We start from the raw sequence: 24582 nt of genomic DNA on the forward strand, positions 1-24582 counted from the left end.
TAGCACTGCTACAATCATCTGCCAAGCAAATAAATGAAATTGTAAAAAAGAAGGAAGCAAAATGCCATATGTTTGTTTATGGTCATACTGTCTCATTTAACAAGAAAAGAGTGATTCCATTGCGTTGTCAGAAAGAAGCATGCTGGTGTTATTCGGAGATGTGTGCACTACAATTTAAACTTGTCCTATTGGCACACCATACTGAAGAGGATAAGCGAACAATATTGATCATGTACACAAACGACTGCAGAAAAATTTCATGACAGTTATTTGCTCACGTTTTTATCCTCAAGAAGTTAATACAGTAATCCCTCCTCCATCGCGGGGGTTGCGTTCCAGAGCCACCCGCGAAATAGGAAAATCCGCGAAGTAGAAAGCATATGTTTATATGGTTATTTTTAGAATGTCATGCTTGGGTCACAGATTTGCGCAGAAACACAGGAGGTTGTAGAGAGACAGGAACGTTATTCAAACACTGCAAACAAACATTTGTCTCTTTTTCAAAAGTTTAAACTGTGCTCCATGACAAGACAGAGATGACAGTTCTGTCTCACAATTAAAAGAATGCAAACATATCTTCCTTTTCAAAGGAGTGCAAAGCAAGCAGTCAAAAAAAAAATCAATAGGGCTTTTTGGCTTTTAAGTATGCGAAGCACTGCCGGTACAAAGCTGTTGAAGGCGGCAGCTCACACCCCCTCTGTCAGGAGCAGGAAGAGACAGAGAGAGAGCCACAGAAAAACAAAGTCAAAAATCAATACGTGCCCTTTGAGCTTTTAAGTATGCGAAGCACTGTGCAGCATGTCCTTCAGGAAGCAGCTGCACACAGTCCCCCTGCTCACACCCCCCTACGTCAGCGCAAGAGAGAGAGAGAGAGAGAAAGTAAGTTGGGTAGCTTCTCAGCCATCTGCCAATAGCGTCCCTTGTATGAAATCAACTGGGCAAACCAACTGAGGAAGCATGTGCCAGAAATTAAAAGACCCATTGTCCGCAGAAACCCGCGAAGCAGCGAAAAATCCGCGATATATATTTAAATATGCTTACATATAAAATCCGCGATGGAGTGAAGCCGTGAAAGGCGAAGCGCGATATAGCGAGGGATCACTGTATAATCATTTCCTGTCAGGCACAACAGCAAAAAGAAAGCAAAATATATGGGGCCAAGACACAAAGAAAATGTTAATGCAAATTTGTATATAAAATGATCGTACATTAATTTCCATGAACATTTTAGTATTGATCTGCATAAATGTGATAATTAAATACAGCTAATCCCACATGACAAATATATTGTTCTAACCCATTTATTGACATGATGAAGGCATAATTCTTGGCTCCAGCAGTACCCTTAACAAGTACAAAAAGTCAGTTACAGTAGACATTTTTTGGAAGCCATTTTCTCTTATTTTGTTATGACAAAATTAAAAATATAGAAAATAAGGTTCATATAGCTAAAAACAGCTTTGGCTAGACATCATAAAACTTGATAAAACTAGGATAATTCACCAAAATGAAATAAGTAACATTTCTGTTTAATCTTTTTCAGGGTGGCAGGGTGCCACATCTTATTCGACAGCATATTACACAAGGCAAGACTTATACTAATCTCTTGTGTAACCACTGTACCATAATTACTTTAGTGGATAATAATTTTTACCCCTTATTTATTTATGTTTGGTATTTATTTGTTATAGGATGTGTGCTTTTTATATTTGTTTGTCGTTTGTCACACTTGCACCATTTACAGGTGTAGCTTTTACAATTTCATTATACTGGTACAATGACAACAAAGACTTTCTAATTCTAATAGAAATGTTTATTTTGACAAATACCTTACAAAAATGGCTTCTTTAATAAACACAATCACATACAATTCTCCTCCTTTTCTTTTCCTCTCTCCTTCCACTCCTCTAGGCAAGCTTTGTCCTTCTTCCACCCAACCCCAACTCGCCTGGATGAAGTCAAGTAGGTTCTTTTATGATGGACCCAGACGTACTTTCGCAGGTCAAGTCCCATAGAGATAATGAACCCCTGCAGCACCACCAGGAACCCGACAAGGCTGCCCTATGGGACTACAGTTCCCAACGTGCATTGTGGGTAGTGTGGCCCAGTGAGGCTACCACCTAGCGTGTTGGTGGAGCATGTAATCCTGTAAAGTTGTCTCCTCCTGACTTTCCACTGCATTGGCCTACTGGCTGGGTATTGTCCGTTGGTCCAACCCTGCCAAAATTCCAGTGTACCAGCTGCCGCCCTGGCATCTTCTGCTTGACTTCTGGCTGAGGCAGTACAATATTTGCTCTGTTTTTTGAGCCAATGAAGGGCTGGTCTCCCAAGTAGGAACATTGTTGCTTGCCCATGCGCACTATTCATCACACTAGACAGGGCAGCAGTCTGCCACAATGCTAAACTCACATATGTGCCAATTTGGACTCCTCAGTTTGGGATATGGGATGAACACAGTCAAAATTATGTACAAATGAAAACAAAGAACTTGTATAAATAGTTTTAAACCGTATTTTTCTAATTAATTTTATGCATGAAACCTGAGAATTCCAACAACAGAATTTGCATGAAATTCTTAAAATCCCTCAGCCATTGCTAAAGTCTGATATTTGTATTGTCTTTTACATTGAGTAAAAAAATTTCTTTTAAAAGTATTAGTAAGCTTAGTAAAGATTTAATGGAGAAACACACAGGTAAGTGTCATTTAAGTCTGTTTTTCTATAAATGACTCAACCATTTTTTTGTTTATATTGTACTTTATTAACTTTATTTTTTCCTTTGCCTTCTAGCATTATTTGTGGGAAACAAATCCAGAAATGTTCTAGTGTCTGTGTTTTTATGTTAATGAAAGCGCAAGCACACACTTTGCCTACACTCAAATTTGAATTTGACTGCATAACAACAAATCACTTGTGTATATTAGTTGCATAAATATAACTCAAAACTTGTCTTTAACCTTTGCTTAGATGTATGCTTATATCCACATTTATTTTTTTACATTAGGCTTATAATTCTACCAACATAACAACAGTGCATGTGCTGCTCTCTACCTGTGCGACTCCTTCCTCCCAGCCTTTAATCACTTCTTGTCTGCCAATCTTGAACTTGAAGGGCTTGTTTCTGTCTCTGGAGGAATCAAACTTCTTCCCATTCTGCAGCATACCTGCCAAGCCAAAAAATGAAAATCATTTAGGTAATAAAGTTAAATCTGCATTACAAACTATTTTTCAAATTAGCTTTTATTTTGATACTTTTTTCAACCATTTTTCAAAAACATGTTCAGAATGTTTCTATTCTGATAAATAATACATTACAACTGGCTCAGTTAGACCATACTGCTTGCTGGGATTGGCTCCAGCTTCCCTGTGACGCTGCTCTGGATAAGCGGGATTGGAAAATGGATGGATGGATGTCTATTCAATATTCACCATCCCCAGTGAATCTTCTGCCCTTCCCTGCCCAGAGAAATCAAAGGAAGCCTTAGGATGTAAAAGAATAGAAAGAAAATTCTACGTCTTCTCTTAAAGTAGACAATAAAGTTTGTTATCCACAAAATTGTGTAAAATGCTACCTTAATTTTCATCATTTTTCTTTTTCTTATCTTCAGATACTACAAAAAGTACAGTGGAATAAGATTCTCAAATCTGAGTAAAATTAGGCTTTCTTTAAAAGAATGTATAAAAGTATTGGATATATGATGGATATTGTGTTCTCCCAAAACTGAGCAAACGTGTAGATGGTGTACAGTAATCCCTCCTCCATCGCGGGGGTTGCGTTCCAGAGCCACCCGCGAAATAAGAAAATCCGCAAAGTAGAAACCATATGTTTATATGGTTATTTTTATATTGTCATGCTTGGGTCACAGATTTGTGCAGAAACACAGGAGGTTGTAGAGAGACAGGAACGTTATTCAAACACTGCAAACAAACATTTGTCTCTTTTCCAAAAGTTTAAACTGTGCTCCATGACAAGACAGAGATGACAGTTCCGTCTCACAATTAAAAGAATGCAAACATATTTTCCTCTTCAAAGGAGTGCGCGTCAGGAGCACAGAATGTCAGAAAGAGAGAGGAAAGCAAACAAATCAATAGGGCTGTTTGCTTTTAAGTATGCGAAGCACCGCGGCACAAAGCTGTTGAAGGTGGCAGCTCACACCCCCTCCATCAGGAGCAGGAAGAGAGAGAGAGAGAGAGAGACAGAGTTTGTTTTTCAATCAAAAATCAATACGTGCCCTTCGAGCTTTTAAGTATGCGAAGCACCGTGCAGCATGTTGTTTCAGGAAGCAGCTGCACAAAAGATAGCAACGTGAAGATAATCTTTCAGCATTTTTAGACGAGCGTCCTTATCGTCTAGGTGTGCGAACAGCCCCCCTGCTCAATCCCCCTACGTCAGGATCAGAGAAAGTCAGCGCAAAAGAGAGAGAAAGTAAGTTGGGTAGCTTCTCAGCCATCTTCCAATAGCGTCCCTTGTATGAAATCAACTGGGCAAACCAACTGAGGAAGCATGTACCAGAAATTAAAAGACCCATTGTCCGCAGAAATCCGCGAACCAGCAAAAAATCCGCGATATATATTTAAATATGCTTACATATAAAATCCACGATGGAGTGAAGCCGTGAAAGGCGAAGCGCGATATAGCGAGGGATTACTGTATACACAAAACCACCACTTTTTTAGTAAAAAGAAGGCTTTGCTTTGCCAACAAATCTTAAAAAGTTTTTTTTATGACTAAAATGAAATAAGAGGTTTTAGGGAAACATAGCCTTTAACTACTAATATGCAATTTTATGTAGGCATACATTGACTGGTATTCCAATCTTTGCATAAAGCTACATTGTTCTGAAGGTTGGGGTTACAGCCAGCTGTTGATATACAATAAGACATGGCCAAAGGGTTGAGCTAAAAAACAAGGGCGTATTCTGAAAAATGGACACAAAAACAAGTAAACTAATACACCCTGGGAAGCTTCACTCATGGCAATCATTTAAAATGGTGGACTTTCTAGAAATCGATACACATTTGCATATAAATGAACTAATTGGGCTATTGATTAACACATTGACATACTTTATTACCTATTGAATTTCCTGAAAACAAGTCAATTTAACATAACTCAGCATATTTTACAGAGTAAGGGCAGATGCACATGTCTCAAAGACCTCGCTGCAGCTACATAGAGAGAAGTGGTTTTGACAAGATAACAGCCATCAGCCTCCCAGAGCCATGCAAGCCAAGATTCAAAGCGTAAGAGAGTGAGAAAGTGGCCAATGCCACCTCCTGCAATTGGATGTCTGTCTCACCCTTGGCTTCTGCAAATCCTTTTGGGAAGTATCCTTAAGTATGTAACTGCTCTTCTTGATTAGGTGTCGCTCTTTGACGGAATTTGTGAGAACTGTATGTAATGCCTAATTCTGTTGATCAAATTTAAAAAGACAACGGTTTAATTAGAGGATTTCAGCTCTGCTCTGTTGACCTGGGTACTGTGAAAGGTGTGCTCATTATAAATATACTGTCATTTGGCTTAAAAGGAGTCTAAGACCTGAGACTGTGTGTGTGCTGAAAGGATTAAGGTAACGTCACCCTGGTGTCCGGAGGAGGGATTCTTAAATAAGGTGCTAAGTTGGCAGACAGCCCTTAGGAAAGACAGACAAAAAAACTCACATTTAGCCCAAAATATAAAAGGCACAAATTTCAAATCACTTTACTACTGAAAATCCACACAGTAGTATAAGTCAAGTTCAGAAATTGTCATGAACAGAAACGAGACCATCACTGGTAGAGTTGCGTACATACAGTAAAACAACAAAAGTACTTTTCTAAGTGATGCTTCATTTCAATGAAATGACAACTAAAACAAAAATAAAAATAAACATGCCAAGCCAAAGTCATTGTCTACTTTAACGGCCTTCTAAAAGAAACGACTTTGCATTTGCAGTTCTAAATTTAAGTGATTTCAGGAATTAGTATCGAAGTAACTGGAGATGAATATAACTAGGAAGAGTAAAATAATTTACGGTTGCAATCTATCTGTCCATTTGGCCTACATATTTTTTGCATCAAAAGAACTCAAAATAAGAGAAAAAGACTTCCAAAAAATTGTTGCTTTCTTTGTTATTTCCAAAATTATTCACTGGCGCTAACTTTTTTGTTATCTGAAATACAAACATATGATACTATCTAATAAAACAAGGTACAGTAAAAAGAGGTGTTCTGAAGACAGCATCACATACCCCAACTCAGACCAAAACTAGCAGTGCCACTACAGTCTGAGCTACAGGGGAATGTGCAATGATTTGTGGGTAAATAAAAGTTTTCTTAACTTTCCATGTGACATTCAGCATTCACTCCTACACTCTCATATGAACAACAGATTTTAAAAAATGCTTTCATGTAGCAACTACAGAACAGAATTCAAAGACAAGCTAGCAGTAATTTGTAACAATAACTCAAGATTTTTGTCAACCTATCCATTCATTTACTGAACTTGCCTTTTCTAGTATAGATTTGTGGAGAACCTGTCCTGGGCCCAGAGGAAACAAGGGAAAGAACAGTGCTCACCAACACTTAAACCTGCTGTGTCCATGACCTGCAAATAACTTGAATTTGCATTTCTGCTCAAATCACCCCCTGTATAATAATCTATAAGAAGGGATGCACACAGAATCAATGCTTCAAGTTGAATGTGAATGGAGAAAATAAAATATCATGGCCACAGTGGGTTTGTGGGCTATTGCTTTATTTGCATCTAGGGTTGTATAAATGCCTCATGGCATCTTTGCTTATTCTGCAGCTGGCAGTGACTAAGCAGTAGATGGAGACAGACAGCCAGCCAACTGTCTTGCTTGCTCTCTCAGGGAGATTTTCACTGATTATGATACCAAACCATGTGCTGTTTGTTAGGAGACCAAAGAGCATTACAATTGCAAATCATTGGGAAAAAAACAGAAGTTTGTCTTTTACACTGTGGTATAATGCAAAAAATTGGAAGCTAAAGTGATCATATTGTGAATATTGTAATGTAAGCCCATGAGAATCTGGCTGCTACTTAAGAATTCAAAATATTTTTTTCCCAGTAAACGTTAAGTTTAGAAGAAATGAGGCTGGCTGAGTACAACAGTTCCTTCATACGTTATCACAATAAAGTGTAACCTTTAGATTGTTTAATGTTGGAATTACATTTTATCTGATTAAACACTGTTTAGTATCATGTACAGTATGTGCAACATATACTTTTCTTAAACATAATGATTTTTCCAGTTTAATATATTGGTACTAGATAAAGTGAGGTACCTTGTGTGCTAGAAATTTAATATCTTATTAAAGAAAGAAACATCCCCTAACAGGGCAAACCAGTAATGAGGCAGGAGAAAAGAAGTTCATTGTATCTTTTAATTACTCCTCGGGAAAATGAATTGGAGGGAACATTCTTCAAAACTAGTCTGTTACAGCATGGTCAGAATGATCTGAGAAACGAAAAATATAGGTTCATTTTATAAACTACTGAATTTACATAGTGTAAATCAACGCATATATTTTACTCTGGTTGGTTCATTGGTTCAACTGTTTGTGGACTACCTTCATTTTCCACAGGTATCTATTTATTTTAGCAAACAAGGCATGTGTTTTGCGCATTGTGAGCATGTGACTGGATGATGTGACATGTGGATTATGCAACAAAAGTAATGTGAGATTTTTTATGAATGTTTTTGATATAGTTTGGTGTTGTCCAGCGTTGGTCACCATAGGCTCCCATTCTTTCAGAAATACTAAGTTCATTCTCCATGTAAACATAACATTAAAAGTAACATAAAAATATCATTTTTTGGGGTGGAGAATTCCTTTAAAATCACTCATCAAGCAAAGCTATACATCTTTAGGATACATGTAAGGACCAGGATAGAAAATCCATTTTTAGGGGCAACTATTCACCCCACTGACTGAAATCCTGGGGGCATTTTACAAGCAAATAGGGGTATTTTGTAAAATATGTTATCAGGATAGTTAAATGTATTTAAAGACTTATTAACAGCAGAAACAATTAAGCAATATATTCACTTCCCTTTCTTTCTTTTTAAAATGTAGGATTATATAAGCAATATATTTTATTAAATCAAAAGAAAATAATTTTCATTTAAGTTCGTAGTTCTAAAGTGTTATAAATTGAAAACCAGTTTACTTAAATGAAAAATGCAATGGGCTATCTATGCCTTACAGTCATTTGTTGGCATAATTCCACTTTACAATTACCTCATTTATTTTACTAAAGATGTTTACTTGAGAAATGCTAAAATTCAATCTTCAATCTTTGCATTTCAAAGCCCTGGATTTCGGCCAATCATACATAACAACCCTCGGCCAATAAGATAATATGACAATGGGAAGCCTGAAAGGACTGATAAAGCTGAAGATGAAATCATAAAATTATGGAAATTGGAACATAAGAAATTTGACAAATGAGAAAAGACCATTCAATCAATCAAGTTTGTTTGTTACCCTACTACCTAAGATGTCTCTTATGCAGATACTTCTTCAAGTTTGTTAATGCTTGTTTCAACTACATGGCCCAGTAGTTTGTTTCAGATTCTCACAACTCTTTGTTGTGTAAAAATGTACTTCCTGCTTTCAGAGTTACATGCACTTCCCCATAATGTTCACTGGTGTCTCTGAGTACACAATTCACCATTTAATCAAAAGAATTCAGCACTTTAATGCCACTGAAATTTTAAAGACTTGGAACAGGTTCCCAAATAGCCTCCAATGCTTGAGCCTAAGCAAGTTTAATTCTCAGAGCCTGACAAAGTAGGACATGCCCTTTAGTTCAGGAATGTACTTGGTTGCTCTCCTTCACACAGATTTAAGTGCTGCTATGTCTTTTTGTTACACCATAATGACCAGAACTACATACAATACTCCAGATGTGGTCTCACTAGTGCATTATATATTCTCATCATAACATCCATCGATTTAATTTCAACAGTGTTTACAAGGTTTCTTTTCATTTTTAATTTCTTCTGAACATCACTTAGATTATGAGAATGTCACTCCAAATGAAGCATTCACCTCTAGCTCTTTGACTCCTGCCTCTTAAACAACTTGGGATCCAGTTTAATACCTCTGTTAACAATATCTTCTAGATACAAAATTAATCTTTGGTGTGGAACTGTATGAAAGGCTTTATGCAAGTCTAATTAAATTATATTGCATGCTTTGCTTTTCTCAACATTTCCAGTAGCCTGCTCAACAGAATCTAATAGTTTGTTTTTTATTTAGTATACTAAAAGAACAGAAATGACAAATCTTGGGCTCTCCATGTTAACATTAAGGCTACATCCATACTACTACATAAACTCTGTGCCCATGTACCTAGTTTTCACTTCTCCGCAATTCCAGATCCTAACATGTATATCCATTGGTTTGTGTGGAGTGATTAATGGTCTCATCAATATGAAGGGCGTACCCAGCTTGTAGAGACACTTCTCTGACAAGCAATGATTTACAATAAGAAGAAATATGGAATTTAGTAAAATGTGCACATTTTGTTTCACTACATGAAAATTTAGCTGTTGGTAAACATTGTTTTAAACAATAGCGCACCCCAATTACTTTCAGCACCCACAAATCTTCAGCAGACAGTACATCATCAGTGTTATACATTGATTTCTTTGTTTGCCTGGTTGGTTCACTGCATAATGGAATTGTACTAACCTTAGCTGTGCTAGCTGAAGAGGAGCTGAACAAGGTGCAAATTCCAATAGTTTTTCTTGCTGTCTTCTCATTGTTAATGTTTTTTACCTTTCAAGTAACACAACCTCACCCATATTCTTCATGTCAAACATTTTCCAGCATAATTTACATTTCACACGTCCTTCATCTTTTTGGAGCCATAGCTTGTGCCTTTTGTTTGTTAACCAGAGATTACCAAACACACGTTTACCAGGCATTTTGGAACATGCATTACGGTTCACTACAAAATTGGTGTGAGATCTCATAACATTCTCAAAATTTTGCTAATTTACAAACTTACATGACATTAGCCTTTATTTTCTGTATATTAAAAAAAATCCATAACTTTTCCAAAACTTAATAGTCATTTGATAATTCTTCAAAACTTTTCTACATCTGGAAAAATACGTTTAATTTTCCATAACTTTTCCAGGATTTCCATGACTGTGGGGACCCTGATTATGTACATATAATGCAACTAAAACAGGAAAATTGAAAAATTATATTAAATAAAACATATTTCTCAATTTACTCTTTATACTGCAGTCCAGCCTGGATTTCTTTCAACCACTCCTTTGCAAAAGGGTTACTCCTTTCACATGATTTGAGCACCGTTGCACAGCTGATGATGGGTTGTCCTGTGGAAGCTCTGGGCCCTCGGTTGAGATGGGATTAGGTCTTAAAAGCATAATGTGAAACTACTGCAGACATCCCATTTTATGTGCTTCTAGGCACTGAAGGCTCTTTCATAGTTAGCAGAGCTGACCGGTTGGACAAGATGGACAATGTTTTGCATTTCATCTCTATAGGGTGCTTTCAGCAGTAGTATAGTATCTGGTATAGGTCCAAGCACGATAATCATTAGACCCCTGGCTATTCACATGTCTGTGCTCCCTAGGTATTTCTTCAACTTGGCAAATGGCTTGAGTTATCTTCTCTCTGAACCATTCAGTGAGGACATTTAGCTCCCTGTTGCCATTCAGCAGGTCAAGTTATCTCCTGTTTGTAGGCCACCTATCATGGTTGAATATTGCAAATGATGATGATGACATTACATCTTGTGCACTTGTGTACTTTTATTAACTACATCTGGTTGTCAAACTTGGTATGAGGAGGTTTCTCACAAGCTGTATGTGAACTCTTCATGTGTGATCTCTGGTGTCTCAGCCTCCTATTAAGTCAATGTGCTGAAAAACTGTGGCACAAACACTAAGGGTTTGTTTTGCTAGACCCTTTGTGACAAAAGTATCCAGCATACCATCAGAGAGAGGGTCAGTTTCCATGTGTTCATGACTGGTCAAACAACTGCAATTGCAGCAACAGTAATAGGCAAGACAAGGTCTGCTTTCTGCAGTGTCTGACTTAGCATTGCTATCTCCTGTAGCCCATCAGGCAAAACATGACAAAATCCAACAAACTGTGGATTCTTGATAGTTTTAGAGATCTTATTCCTTTTGCCAGGAATGTTAGCCTTGTGACTGCTTTCACCCACGTTCTCCATATGAATGACAACAGCTTGGCTCACAAGATCCACCCTCTCATCTCAGGAAGACCTACAATGCCCTGTCTAAATGTGAGACCCAGTGAGTTCCTTTCCTTGGCTTTGGTTTGCAGAATAGAGCTTCAAGTTTTTAATAAACTATCTTCATTTCTCTGGGGTTCTTTGGGCTGAAGTGGTAGGTCTTCTAAATTGAGCAGGGTGCCAGTCATAAAACTCACAATACTGATCTCTTCTAAGGCCACAAGAACTGACAGTTTTAGCCTGTGAACCATACTGTAAATTTCAATCAGTCTGCATTGTCCACTTTCAGTTGTGCAACAACAAAAGCTGCTTGTGCCAAGCTCACATTAGCACCATCAGCACAGAAATCCACCAGCTTCTAATTCCATCCAACAATCCAAAGTTTACCATTGAGGAATGAACACAGTAACACTATCAGAATGAGCATACAATGTCTCCATGACAGAGACAAGGTTTCTTACTGGCAACGCATCATGCCATTTATCTGACATAGATGGCTTCATTTTCCATCACAGAAGAGTCTGTTGCACCATCAGTCATGACTGATACTGTATGTACTTGCACTCTTCACTTTATTAGCTTCTTTTTCTTTTAAGTCTGCAGCAATGATTGAAATTACTTCAGCACAATGAACATTGTTTTCATATGCTGGGGAATGTTCAGAAACTTTGCCTTCTGCAGCAAAGAAAGTGGTTTCATTCATGTTGTGAAGGCAAAGGGGCACCACAGAACCCCAAACCCCAACACAAACACACTAAGACAGTCCTGGCTTTACACAAAGGTATTGCACAAATACCTCCAAAAAAGTACCAAAGCATAAGTTATCGCTCTTCCAATCACCTCGCTTCTCTCCACTGCACTGTTCTCCTCCAAGGGAGTGTTGTTTGTCATCCTCCCAGCTCTGACTCACTCTTTTATTGAGGATCTGGGAGTACTTCTGGTGCCAGAGCTTCACCCACTGGAAGCACTTCGGGGTTATATAGAAGCCCAAATAATGCAGAGTGTATCTTCCTGCAGCGCCCTCTTGCGGCACCCTGAAACCCCAGTAGGGCTGCGTTACCGGACTACAATTCCAGGCATTCCCCACTGGTGTCCAAACAGGCACCGATATCCAGAGCTGCTGTTATAAAATGACCCCCAGAGACAGTCCTTTCTTGTCCTTTCCTTCCATCCCAGCCAGGAAAAGTACCATAGGTATAACTGGTTGGGATGCCTGTCCATCCACATGGGGCCTCCCGTCTGGGTAAGGAACCTATTTCTCTCTTGGCCAGGATGCCTGTCCATCCAATTGGGCTTCCTGTCCAGGTAAGAGGTCTTAACCTCTCTTAACTGGGATGCCCGTCTGTCCTGTATGGTAGTTACTCACTTCTTCCTTTGCTATGTAACATTCTTTGAATGAAAGATAATATGTTTTGGCATAGTCATTTTTTTCATGCCTGAAAACCTTTTACCACCACAGATTGTTCAGTATATTTGCTTTCACCCACCAACAGTGTCATGGCACACTGCATGTCGTTTGAAACTACATGATCCTACCACAAAATTTATTTTATCAGCTAAACTAAGTCTGCTGCAGCAGTATTTGAACATCATGTCTTACTTCTCATTGTACAAAAGCCAGCTGAAGTCTGATAGCCAGCTACTCTAGGACTTGCTTTTCTACCCCGTTCCAACCTTTTGACTCTGAATGTAAGATAAACCTCTTAGCTGCTTTGTTCTATCTGTATAGTGCGGGAATCTTTGATTTTTCTTTGGATACAAGACTGAAAAAAAATATATCAACAGTTGTTTTGCTCAGACAGGGACTTTCGTTTCTTCACAAACAATTTTTTTGTAAATACACATGCTAACGTGAAAGATGTTTGTGAACATGTAATACAGCACCATAATTTAGCAGAGTGATCATGTTAAAAACAAACGGCAAATATGGCAAGTGAAAATCTCAATATTTACTAGCTAGTTTGTGAAATTATGTAGCATATGTAAGTGTTTTATTGGCAATGTTGAGGATTGCTTTTAGAAGCAACTGTGTATACATGTATACAATATTGAGGTGAGGAGTTGCACTGTTTGGCTTCCTCCAGTTCCAATTGTTACATCTTTGGGCATTCCTTAGTTAAACTTTGTAATGCAAGACTGTTATTATCAAAAACTCGTGATAAGCTGCTGGAGACATATTTTTCATTTTCATATCCAGGAATTTGTTTCAAAATTATGCATTCACACAGTACTGTGCAAGTGAAATCAAACTGCTTAAATAAGACTTACCTAGATTGGAATTGGCTTCAGGAAGCTGTCCCCAACCAAACAAAATGAAAAGGTTTTCTTACTTTGCACTGACAGGAAGCAACTTCCAAACAGCAGGTGCATAAGGCACGGCTACACAAAGTTAATTCACATCAATACAATTTACATGTTTGCAAATTACTTCAACAATAATTTGCAAATATAAACATAAAAATAATTTTGTCTTTCTTCATCTTGTAAAGCACTTTGAGCTACATCATTTGTATGAAAAAAGTGCTTTATAAAAAAATACTGTTATTGTTGTTTACCACACAGTAACATAGTAAAGTCATTCCTTCCACAAAAAAAGGAAAATTAAAAAATTCTGAATAAATGCTGCTAAACATTCCAGCCCACTACACACACTGATTCACAAAAAATAAATTAAAAAATAAAATCAGACCAGCATATAGTCACAAGTGTTCAGTGTGAACTTTAATCACATGTGATCGTTTTGATTGCTTTACAGCTTTTGTTTTCTTTGATTTTCTTATTCATTTCATAGCAAACAAAAGACTCACTCGTGTCATATTCGGTGCCCATGGAGGCAAGGAAATGTCCTGTGCTCTGTTTTTATCATATGCAGAAATGACACCTTCTTTTTTATTTGTAGATTTACTGGCACTAGAACTTTGAACAAATAGAAGAAAGCAGCACTGCGGAATTGTTTAATTTGTTTATAGTGGCAGTAGTACCTAGTGAGCTACATGTGCATGCATCTTGAATTTTCCCCACAAATTACAAAAGTGGCTAGTGAGCGGCAAGTAATATGTGTGTTTTGAGTAAGAACTGCCTGGTTCCAATTTGTTGATGTTAAATGGGTGTATCATTTAATCATTGTCGATATTAAATACTTTAGATTGCCAGTTCCATATTATACTTTGTATTGAGAGGTTTCTAAAAAATAAGTACTTGTCCACTGTGATAAAAAGTGCAAGTGAAAGTGTAAAACATTATGACTTTCTATAAAGTTCATAAACTCAAAGTCAGAACATACTAAGTGATCTGCATTAATTGCAGTAAAATGTAATATTAAATGCATAAAGAGTAAGATTAATTTAAATAATTCATCATGATCAAAAAATGCATCACAAGTACCAGTTCTTGATCACTTTTGCTAGCCAAGCTCGTAATGCAGTAGTTTGTGCGTGAAATACTGAGGGCGGAGCTCACACCGCACCTTTATGTTGGTTGACACCGTACTGTACATCTACCTCCAATAACAAAGTTTCTTTTAAGAACTGAAGTTCTAGAATGTATCTACTTCTTAAAGGAGAAATTACCAATACCTATGAAATTGTTACTGCTTTCACAAATTATTAATTGATGGGGCATGTTTGGTCTTCACCCTAAATTATTTCTGAAGCATGTAATAACACACAAGAACTACAGCCGAAGATCAGGCACTAACAGGGCTGGTATTCAAGCCAAGGTCTCCTTGCAGCTGCAAGGCAGCAGCAGCAGCATTAAACACTGCACCACTGAAACACCTTTTAACTTGGACCATCTAATTAAACCAAGTCTTTGTGACACTCAAAACTTTTTTCATTAAATGGAAGCAGACTTAACAGCTTTGTCAAGATGCCAGTTTAAGTAGTCCCAGAGCCCATGTACAGCGACTGCAATCGTAATAAGAAAAACATTAACCTATACACTGATATAAAGTGTGAACTGCTTCCTTTGATCCCAAAGTAGCTTCTTCAATGGCTGCAAAGTTCACTTTACAACTATTTTATTAGTTACAGTACTATGAACTGCACTGGGGTCATGCAGCAATGACTGCAAATCACGTTTACTGGGGGCTTAGGTGAAATCTGACTCTCTTCATACAGTATCTGTCTGCAGTCTGCCTAAATATAAATTAGTTTTCAACATTCACTAAACACCACGTACTGTATGCTATATAATACCACTGGTGAATGTGCCAACAGATAAAATTAGGCAAAGTACTCCACTATAATTAGCAGCAGAACATGACATCTGCAATAGAAACATTAGATGCTCTAGGTATGCCAGTTCTACAGAGGCATTACAGAATTATCTGGAAAGCAGCTTGCTTGACTACGAAGGGCCCAATTACAATTTGGCTGAAGCCTGTGCCTAAATATGGAGCAAAACTTAATGAGAAGACATGCAAACTGCTTACAATGTGGTGCCAGATTTCCTGGACAGAACATGAAATTTTAGGAAGACATCTCGATTAAATAAAACATCAATAAAATACATTCTGACTTCTGCTGAGGACTGCTTTATTTAACATTATTAATAAACCATTAATTGTTTTCATTGATTGGATGAACAATTCATGTTACAGTAACTAACATGGGGAAGAGTGGATGAGCACTTTGCATGACCTTTCTCTTGTCTTATTATAACACATACCAGCTACAACTCTGATTTTCTGCTAAATGAAATCTAGCAAGTTGAATATTTCATGCTGATTGCATATTCTAGTATTTGTAACATTCTTCTTTTCTATATGCTGATATAATAGGACCTAATGGTGATAATGTTAAACCAGAATAATGTCAATGAAGTCAAACACGCAAAAAACAATCATTTTAAGATATAAAAAACTCACAAGGGATGGTTACATAAAAGAGATTACACAAAGTACAAAGCAAAATACACCTAAAATAAAAATCTGTCCAATAGGAGTAGAGGTTAGTGTCCCTGTCACACTGATCTAGCATCCTCGATTCAAGCCCATTTTCAGTCACTATCTGGGTGGAGCTTATGCATTGTCCCCCTTGTCAGTGTGGATTTTTTGGCAGTGCAGTTATTGAATTAGGCACTGAACTTTACAATAACTGGTTCAGTTCTCACAGAAAACAGGACCTAGAGTATACAGTAAGATAATAATAGCAATAAATACTAGGCCTACCTATGTGGATTTTAAACACCCATCTACCAGTTATAATGGCTTGTCCATCTCCAAAGCACCAGTAGGCACCCCTTTTATCATCTTCTGACATATCCTTTCTATTAACCATGGCTCCTCCCTCCAAATAATATACCTTTACCTCCAGATTCTCCCTTTGACTCCAAGCTCATGGTGAGGTCTACTTTTAAGTCCCTCCAACACTTTTACCCAATTCCACAAATTATTTCTGGGTTCAGGGTGCCTACTTTTGTTGTAGGGATACCATATTAGACCTCCCTTTAGTGTTAGCGGATGTCCCTGCAGTCCTGATCCTTTAGTAGCCACTATTAATGAGTTATGTCTCTCAGCCAATCTCCATGCTAATCATTTTCAATAAGAAGCAACCCAGTCTCTTTCTGGTAAATTGTGCTGCACGGTCTCATAAGGGATGAGGAGAAAGTACTAGCCTTCTGACAGTTCTCACAGATATTACACTTGAAAATGCAGCTATTGGCCATATTCTACCCTACCACCTATCAGTCAGGGGTTATTGTGGCTTATTTCCTAGAGGGAGGGTCAAAAACACTTGCCTTCTAGCATTCTGTGAGCAACATAATCTGTTACTACCAAGGCTAAAACACATTCCCGCCTAATGGTCTTCAGGGTGCCGGAAGGAGAAAGGCCTCCTTTAAATTCCCATACTATTATGTCTAGCTGCTCTCTTCCTGCTGAGGTGGCTCTCATTGTCTGTTCTCCTGCAATATTATGGTATAATACCCTCCATTGCATCAACTTAGTGGTAATCCTTGTCGATGTAACATCTCCACCATTCACAGTAATAACATCAGCTTATTAAATTAGTATGTGAACCTTGAAAAAATGTTAAATTATTTTGGAAAACAGACAATTGAGCAAAATTTATTTTCTGCTATGAATGGAGCTTAGATATAGAACATGAGCACCTGAAAAATCAATCAATATTTAGAAGTCTGATATATATAATGCAGTGTTGGTTAAATGTGACAGAAATATTCTTGAGACTTTTTTCTCTCCCGCTACACTTGTTGTCCTACTACACTTTTAAAAACAAAAAAAATCACATTCATCTGTCTGTCGTGTCACACACGTGCGCATTTGAGACAGTCTAAGGGCTAAACAGAGGTTAAGATGCAGAGTCAGGGGTTGATGAACTGTACTAATGCCTTTTCTCCCTCTTCCACAGACCACCAGAAGGAAAGCCCAGCTAGAGTTCCACCCATTTCTGTTGCCAAACTACGCCATCCTGCAAATCTTACTTCCACTTAGTCACCCACCCCTTCCTGTTCTGCACCTATAAGTCCAGAACAACCCTCTCTCCAAACCAATCATTGATTTTGGCTCAGTCTTTTGTGACTACTCATGTGCTTTTTTACTTTTCTTTACTGGCTAAATTGAGATGACAATTTCAAATTACAATCACCACCATTAAATGTTGTTCTAGAGGTATGGGATCTGTATTTAGACAGACTACTAACAACTATATGGCATGCAGTTCCTCTTGTCTTCAAATTTGTTTTTTCATGTTTCCAGATGATTTGCAGCTTTGCTGTGAACGTGGGACTAGGTCCCTAACCTTGTGTTTTTGACAATTGTGGATTCCGAAATTTTTGGTATGATTTTGATCATGTTTCTTCATGATATTGTTTCATTGTTTCAATTAATCAGCTTTGACATCTCATCTACAACTTGATTGCTGACCATGTTTAATAAGGCTGCCAACACAGAAAATCATGTCAGGCTACTATCTAGTTAAAATATAGTTACACCATGTGTCAATGTCTTTTTAAGTCTTCCTCCTAATATACTGTATATTGTGCATTTTATATCTCTCTATTATAAAAAAAATCCTGCAGAGAAACACTAGGGTGTCGAGACGTGATCTTCATGTTAAGATCACGGAAGACACTTAAAAGACCCGCAAGACTAAAGAGATTGGCCACGGAGCATCTTGCGGGAAGCTTAAACATGAGACTTTGTGCCAAGTGATTGACCCAGGACCATCTCGCGATGACGTAGAACATGAGATTCTTGCAAGAAACGCCCTACTTACAACCAAATAAGAGCACGGGCAGCAACACACTCAGTCGTGTTTTGGCTTTGAGCACACGCAGATCCAGGGCTCTCAGCGCATATAAAGCATATAAGGACTATACGTTATAGATGAAACGTAGATGACTAAGCGAAGAAGAAGGCAGCGTGGAGAAAAGAGACTCAAAAGCATTGGAGAGACAAAATACAAAAAGAATAATCTAGGTGCAAATTCAGAAAATAAGGAAAGTAATAATCAGCCTTGAACAAATGGAATTGAAACAAAAGCACGTCCAATATGGACGTTGGCACTATACACATGCAGAGCAGGTTAGAGATTATGAAAGCAATGGAATTTGAAAGGCTCAAAAAAAAAAATGTTGGCACGATACAAATGTGGAGAAAGTTAAAGAATATGAAAGTAGGAAAATAAGAAAGTATAAAAAAAAGAAAGTAAAGATCGCAGTAGCGCAAACAAATGGAAATTATTACTTGAAAAAAGGAAAATAATCACCACGGACCAGGTGTCATTGAAACAAAAGCAGGATAAAGCGAGGTCAGAAATAAAAGACAGAGTAGAAAACAAAGTAAAACTTCATAAAGAGGTTAAAAAACAAGGGGGCCAAATACATGCAGAGCAGGTTAAAGATAATGAAAACTGAAATTCAAAAGTCTCAAAAAAAATGTAGGCGCGAAACACATGCAGAGCAAGATACAGAATATGAAAGCAGAAAAAAACGCATTTATTGGTTACTTTGCAAAAAAAATTATTAACTGCTGATGATGTGGATCGTTTTGTCTGTGCTCAAATTCCAAACAGAGAAACCTATTCAGAATTATGGTACAAAGTCATTAAACACATGTCTCACTGACCTCATTAAAGAGATTCAGCACGCTGGGACTCAAAAGATTCCAAATATTGGAATGCCAATGAAATAGCAATAATTCAAATAAAAAAAAATCTTAAAAGTGTGTATCTGGAAAAACAAAAATAGTGGTTGGTGAGCGAAGCGAGCAGGGTGCAAAGTCCCCTAGTTAAATATATATATATATATATATATATATATATATATATATATATATATATATATATATATATATATATATATATATATATATATATAGTGGGGCAAAAAAGTATTTAGTCAGCCACCAATTGTGCAAGTTCTCCCACTTAAAAAGATGAGAGAGGCTTGTAATTGTCATCATAGGTATACCTCAACTATGAGAGACAAAATGAGAAAAAAAATCCAGAAAATCACATTGTCTGATTTTGAAGAATTTATTTGCAAATTATGGTGGAAAAAAAGTATTTGGTCACCTACAAACAAGCAAGATTTCTGGCTCTCACAGACCTGTAACTTCTTCTGTAAGAGGCTCCTCTGTCCTCCACTCATTACCTGTATTAATGGCACCTGTTTGAACTCATTATCAATATAAAAGACACCTGTCCACAACCTCAAACAGTCACAATCCAAACGCCACTATGGCCAAGACCAAAGAGCTGTCAAAGGACACCAGAAACAAAATTGTAGACCTGCACCAGGCTGGGAAGACTGAATCTGCAATAGGTAAGCAGCTTGGTGTGAAGAAATCAACTGTGGGAGCAATTATTAGAAAATGGAAGACATACAAGACCACTGATAATCTCCCTCGATCTGGGGCTCCACACAAGATCTCACCCCGTGGGGTCAAAATGATCACAAGAACGGTGAGCAAAAATCCCAGAACCACACGGGGGGACCTAGTGAATGACCTGCAGAGAGCTGGGACCAAAGTAACAAAGGCTACCATCAGTAACACACTACGCCGCCAGGGACTCAAATCCTGCAGTGCCAGACATGTCCCCCTGCTTAAGCCAGTACATGTTCAGGCCCATCTGAAGTTTGCTAGAGAGCATTTGGATGATCCAGAAGAGGATTAGGAGAATGTCATATGGTCAGATGAAACCAAAATAGAACTTTTTGGTAAAAACTCTACTCGTCGTGTTTGGAGGAGAAAGAATGCTGAGTTGCATCCAAAGAACACCATACCTACTGTAAAACATGGGGGTGGAAACATCATGCTTTGGGGCTGTTTTTCTGCTAAGGGACCAGAACGACTGATCCGTGTAAAGGAAATAATGAATGGGGCCATGTATCATCAAATTTTGAGTGAAAACCTCCTTCCATCAGCAAGGGCATTGAAGATGACACGTGGCTGGGTCTTTCAGCATGACAATGATCCCAAACACACCGCCCGGGTAACGAAGGAGTGGCTTTGTAAGAAGCATTTCAAGGTCCTGGAGTGGCCTAGCCAGTCTCCAGATCTCAACTGCATAGAAAATCTTTGGAGGGAGTTGAAAGTCCGTGTTGCCCAGCGACAGCCCCAAAACATCACTGCTCTAGAGGAGATCTGCATGGAGGAATGGGCCAAAATACCAGCAACAGTGTGTGAAAACCTTGTGAAGACTTACAGAAAACGTTTGACCTCTGTCATTGCCTACAAAGGGTATATAACAAAGTATTGAGATGAACTTTTGTTATTGACCAAATACTTTTTTTCCACCATAATTTGCAAATAAATTCTTCAAAAATCAGACAATGTGATTTTCTGGATTTTTTTTTCTCATTTTGTCTCTCATAGTTGAGGTATACCTATGATGAAAATTATAGGCCTCTCTCATCTTTTTAAGTGGGAGAACTTGCACAACTGGTGGCTGACTAAATACTTTTTTGCCCCACTGTACATTATATATATATATTATATATAAAATTTAACATCTGTATGTATGTCTCTCCGTTTTTCACGAGAGAACTAATTAATGGATTTAGATCAAGTTTTTTTCTATAATTTGCTTGAACATTCCAGTTGATTTTGTGACTTCTCGCATCATGCCAAGTATCATAGTTCTCTTGCAGGAGCAATTTATTCACGTTAATCTGAGACAGAGGCTGCAGGCCGAGGGGAGAGGGAAGCATGATGCCAGAAGTGGGGAGCCGAGTGGGGTCCTCCTCACTCACGCATCAGCCCTCATTCAAATCGGTCTATCTCTAGCCACGTTTTGGAATGTACCTTGCCTCCGTTTAGCTAGCGAAGCCTGTTTGTTTATTAATTTTAAGTTTGTCCTGTTTAACTACTACACGTGCAGAGCTGCAGGGGACAGCTAGTATTTATATATTACTAAGGAGCCTAATTTGCATAAAAAATTAATTCCCCTTTAGTTTTTATGCCAGCTAAGTTTTTTTTTAACCCCCTCTGACAAACAAAGTGTGAAAGACCAGTTTGGTGCTAAAGCCATACTTATAAGCACGTGTTTAATATGCAGGTGATGATGCCTATACACTTCTGTATTATTCTACTAAATAAAAATATATTTACTATGATATTCATAGGAGGCACAGTGTCTTTTAATGTTCTAGAAATCATCTTAATGAAAAACACATACCGAAACAATTGACAGCTTGTTTACTGAGTAAAAACAAAATGTCCAAGTCAAAAAGACAATAAACATGAAAAAATATCATTCTTTAAATATTGAACACATTCAGCATTAAGCATACTATAAATGATCACTAGATGAAACTAAATGAGTCACTAGGCACACTGCTAATCGCACACAAAAATAAAATATGGAAGATGAGGCAAACATTTTTATTCTACTGCAGCTGTCCCTAGAGACATGGAGGAAATGCTGATGAAACAGAAATTCCAAAAATTCTTGCTTTCTTTGAATTGGCACAGTTAAGTAATGCCTAAACAGGGGTTCATTAACAGTTTGAAAACAACTGCTCTTCAGTAATTTTCTGAAAATCAGGTGACAAAATCTTGATTGTATCTAGAATTCAACTGCATTAATTAGAAAGCCATTATCAAAATGGTTACATATCTTCTGTTTCCCCAGGCAGACTTTGCATTCTGCAAGGTGCGCACACTCCCAGAGAAAAGCTTATTTTGTTTGTAAACTTTAATATCATATTCTTTCACCCACCCCAAACGGCAACGTAATGCATAATAAGCACTGAAAAGAAAAGAAAAAATGATTAGCTTTCTATATTGTAATGCTGGATGTTTTCTTTTAAAAGCATCTGAAGAAAAAGTTTTTACATCATGGAAAGCAGTAAGAAATGATTTTCTTTTCTGTGCTCATTTCCACACTGTCTCAAAGCATGGCTATTCTGACAGCGTCCAGTGGCTGTATTGGCTGAGCAGTAAGAGGTATGGTGGCAATTAATAAAAATCAGGTGTAGTGCTAATAGCTTTGTTTTCCTTTTTGTTTTAAGAGGATTCATCCATTTGTAGTTCACCTACTAAACTCTCATTGATTGATTACAAACTGATAAATAATGTCTCAATGAAGTTCACATATTCTTCACTATTCCTTCTGCTTCAGTTAGAGCTTTCTTGATAAAGAACAGAATTTTATTGTTGCCACTGGTCATATCTCTACTCTACTTTCCTGCTCCATATAGCTACGACTGTTAAGGTCATGTTCAGTATTGCATCTGAGTTCAAGTACAAGCTTTTTTTTTTGTAACAAACTGATGGCTTTTATTGTGAAAATTACTTGCCTGACATAATGACAGATGGGGCCAAAAAAGAATAAGTCTCTGCTCCAGCAGCATTGCCTGAATTTTAAAAAAGGAGATTGCTTTATTAGATGGTGAACCTCTCCAAATTGCAATCTGGGTAAACAGCTGCTAGGAGCAGTAGGCCATTATACCTGAGGAGCGCATTGGAATTAAATTCTCTGTGGGCACTAAATTAAGATAAACGTCATGGGAGAATGGACTGAAGACAGCATGAGTTCCCTTGAGCCATAATGACCCAAAAGAGGGCTTCACCACGAAACATGTGTTGCCCTTCTGCATAACAGGTAGGGCAAGAAGTACTAGTGCTATCACAGGTGCCTCTCAAGTAACTGCAATGTAGCTCAGGAATGCTGGCAAACCAGGATCTACAGTACAAGAGAAACCTCTGGGGGGACTGCCCAAGCAGCTTCAAGGTACATTCCTGATCCCACTAGTGATTCAGGTGTTAGCTTTAAAAGCAACCCCAAGGTGGCTTCCTGCTAGGGGCACATTGCTTTTGGAGTTGGAAAATACTCATTTGACTGGGCGATAGAGCGGACAGAGCAGAAAGGGAGAAGCCAAGAATATGGGAGATGAACAGAGAAAGAGTTGTTCAATGCTTATGGGAATTTAACCTAAGTAGTGAAACCCAGTGAGTGTGTCATCTTTTGTTTATTCATTACTTTTACATTCTCCCTTTAATAGCTCCTACCTTGTGTCTCAAATACAATAAAATTGTTACTTTAGATAATGTTTTGGAGTTTTTACAAGCTATGGTGGCACAGAGCTGTGCATCATCACAGTGTTTGTATGAATGTGTGTATGTATCTATATATACATACATATACAGGTACATCTCAATAAATTAGAATATAATTGAAAAGTTGATTTATTTCAGTAATTCAATTCAAAAAGTGAAACTCATATATAGATTCATTATACACAGAGTGATATATTTCAAGCGTTTACTTCTTTTCATTTTGCTGATTATGGCTTATAGCTAATGAAAACCTAAAATTCAGTATCTCTGAAAATTAGCTGAAGCTGTGTTAGTTGTTGAGCTGTTTGGTTTTGGAGCCGAGACAGTTTTGCTTCCGCGGTTTCAGACGCTTGTCCGTACCATCTCGGGTTTGATTTATGAACCTTTGTGGACTCCGTAGTGTGTCCTGCTTCACTCTGGGGCGGGGCGTTGACTCCTCTTGTTTTACTATGTCTCCTCCTGCGCTTTCACCATGCATTACTGCCACTCACAATATGGCGGCGACGCCTGCGCCTTCTGTATTATGTCGGTTTGTACCATGCTGTGTAGGCGCCGTTGCCTTTTGTACTTTACCGCGCTCTGTGGTGTGGACGTTTAACTGTCGTTGTTTCTGCCTTTATATTCTGTATCTCGGTGTGCATGTGTTTTGTGCCTAGGTTTTTTTGAAGCTGTTGCATTCCAGTTTACATCATCTGTAACCCGCTCTCCATGTGTTCGTCCCCGTTCTTTAATCCCTTTATAAAGTTTTACTTTGTTTCCTACTCTTTGTTTTATTTCTGACCTCGCTTTATCCTGCTTGCGGCATGTCAGAC

At 37.9% G+C, this 24582-nt stretch overlaps 1 protein-coding gene across 1 annotated transcript in view; it reads right to left on the minus strand.

The window, feature by feature from the left end:
• fkbp1b (FKBP prolyl isomerase 1B) overlaps nucleotides 1-24582 on the minus strand; it is a 115173-nt gene that overhangs the window by 5898 nt on the left and 84693 nt on the right. Inside the window, exon 3 of the mRNA XM_028791954.2 lies at nucleotides 3051-3163. Coding sequence (XP_028647787.1) covers nucleotides 3051-3163 — 113 coding nt within the window. The remainder of the gene's footprint in view (nucleotides 1-3050; nucleotides 3164-24582) is intronic.

Source organism: Erpetoichthys calabaricus, chromosome 3, assembly GCF_900747795.2.
Source record: "Erpetoichthys calabaricus chromosome 3, fErpCal1.3, whole genome shotgun sequence".
Lineage (NCBI taxonomy): Eukaryota > Metazoa > Chordata > Cladistia > Polypteriformes > Polypteridae > Erpetoichthys > Erpetoichthys calabaricus.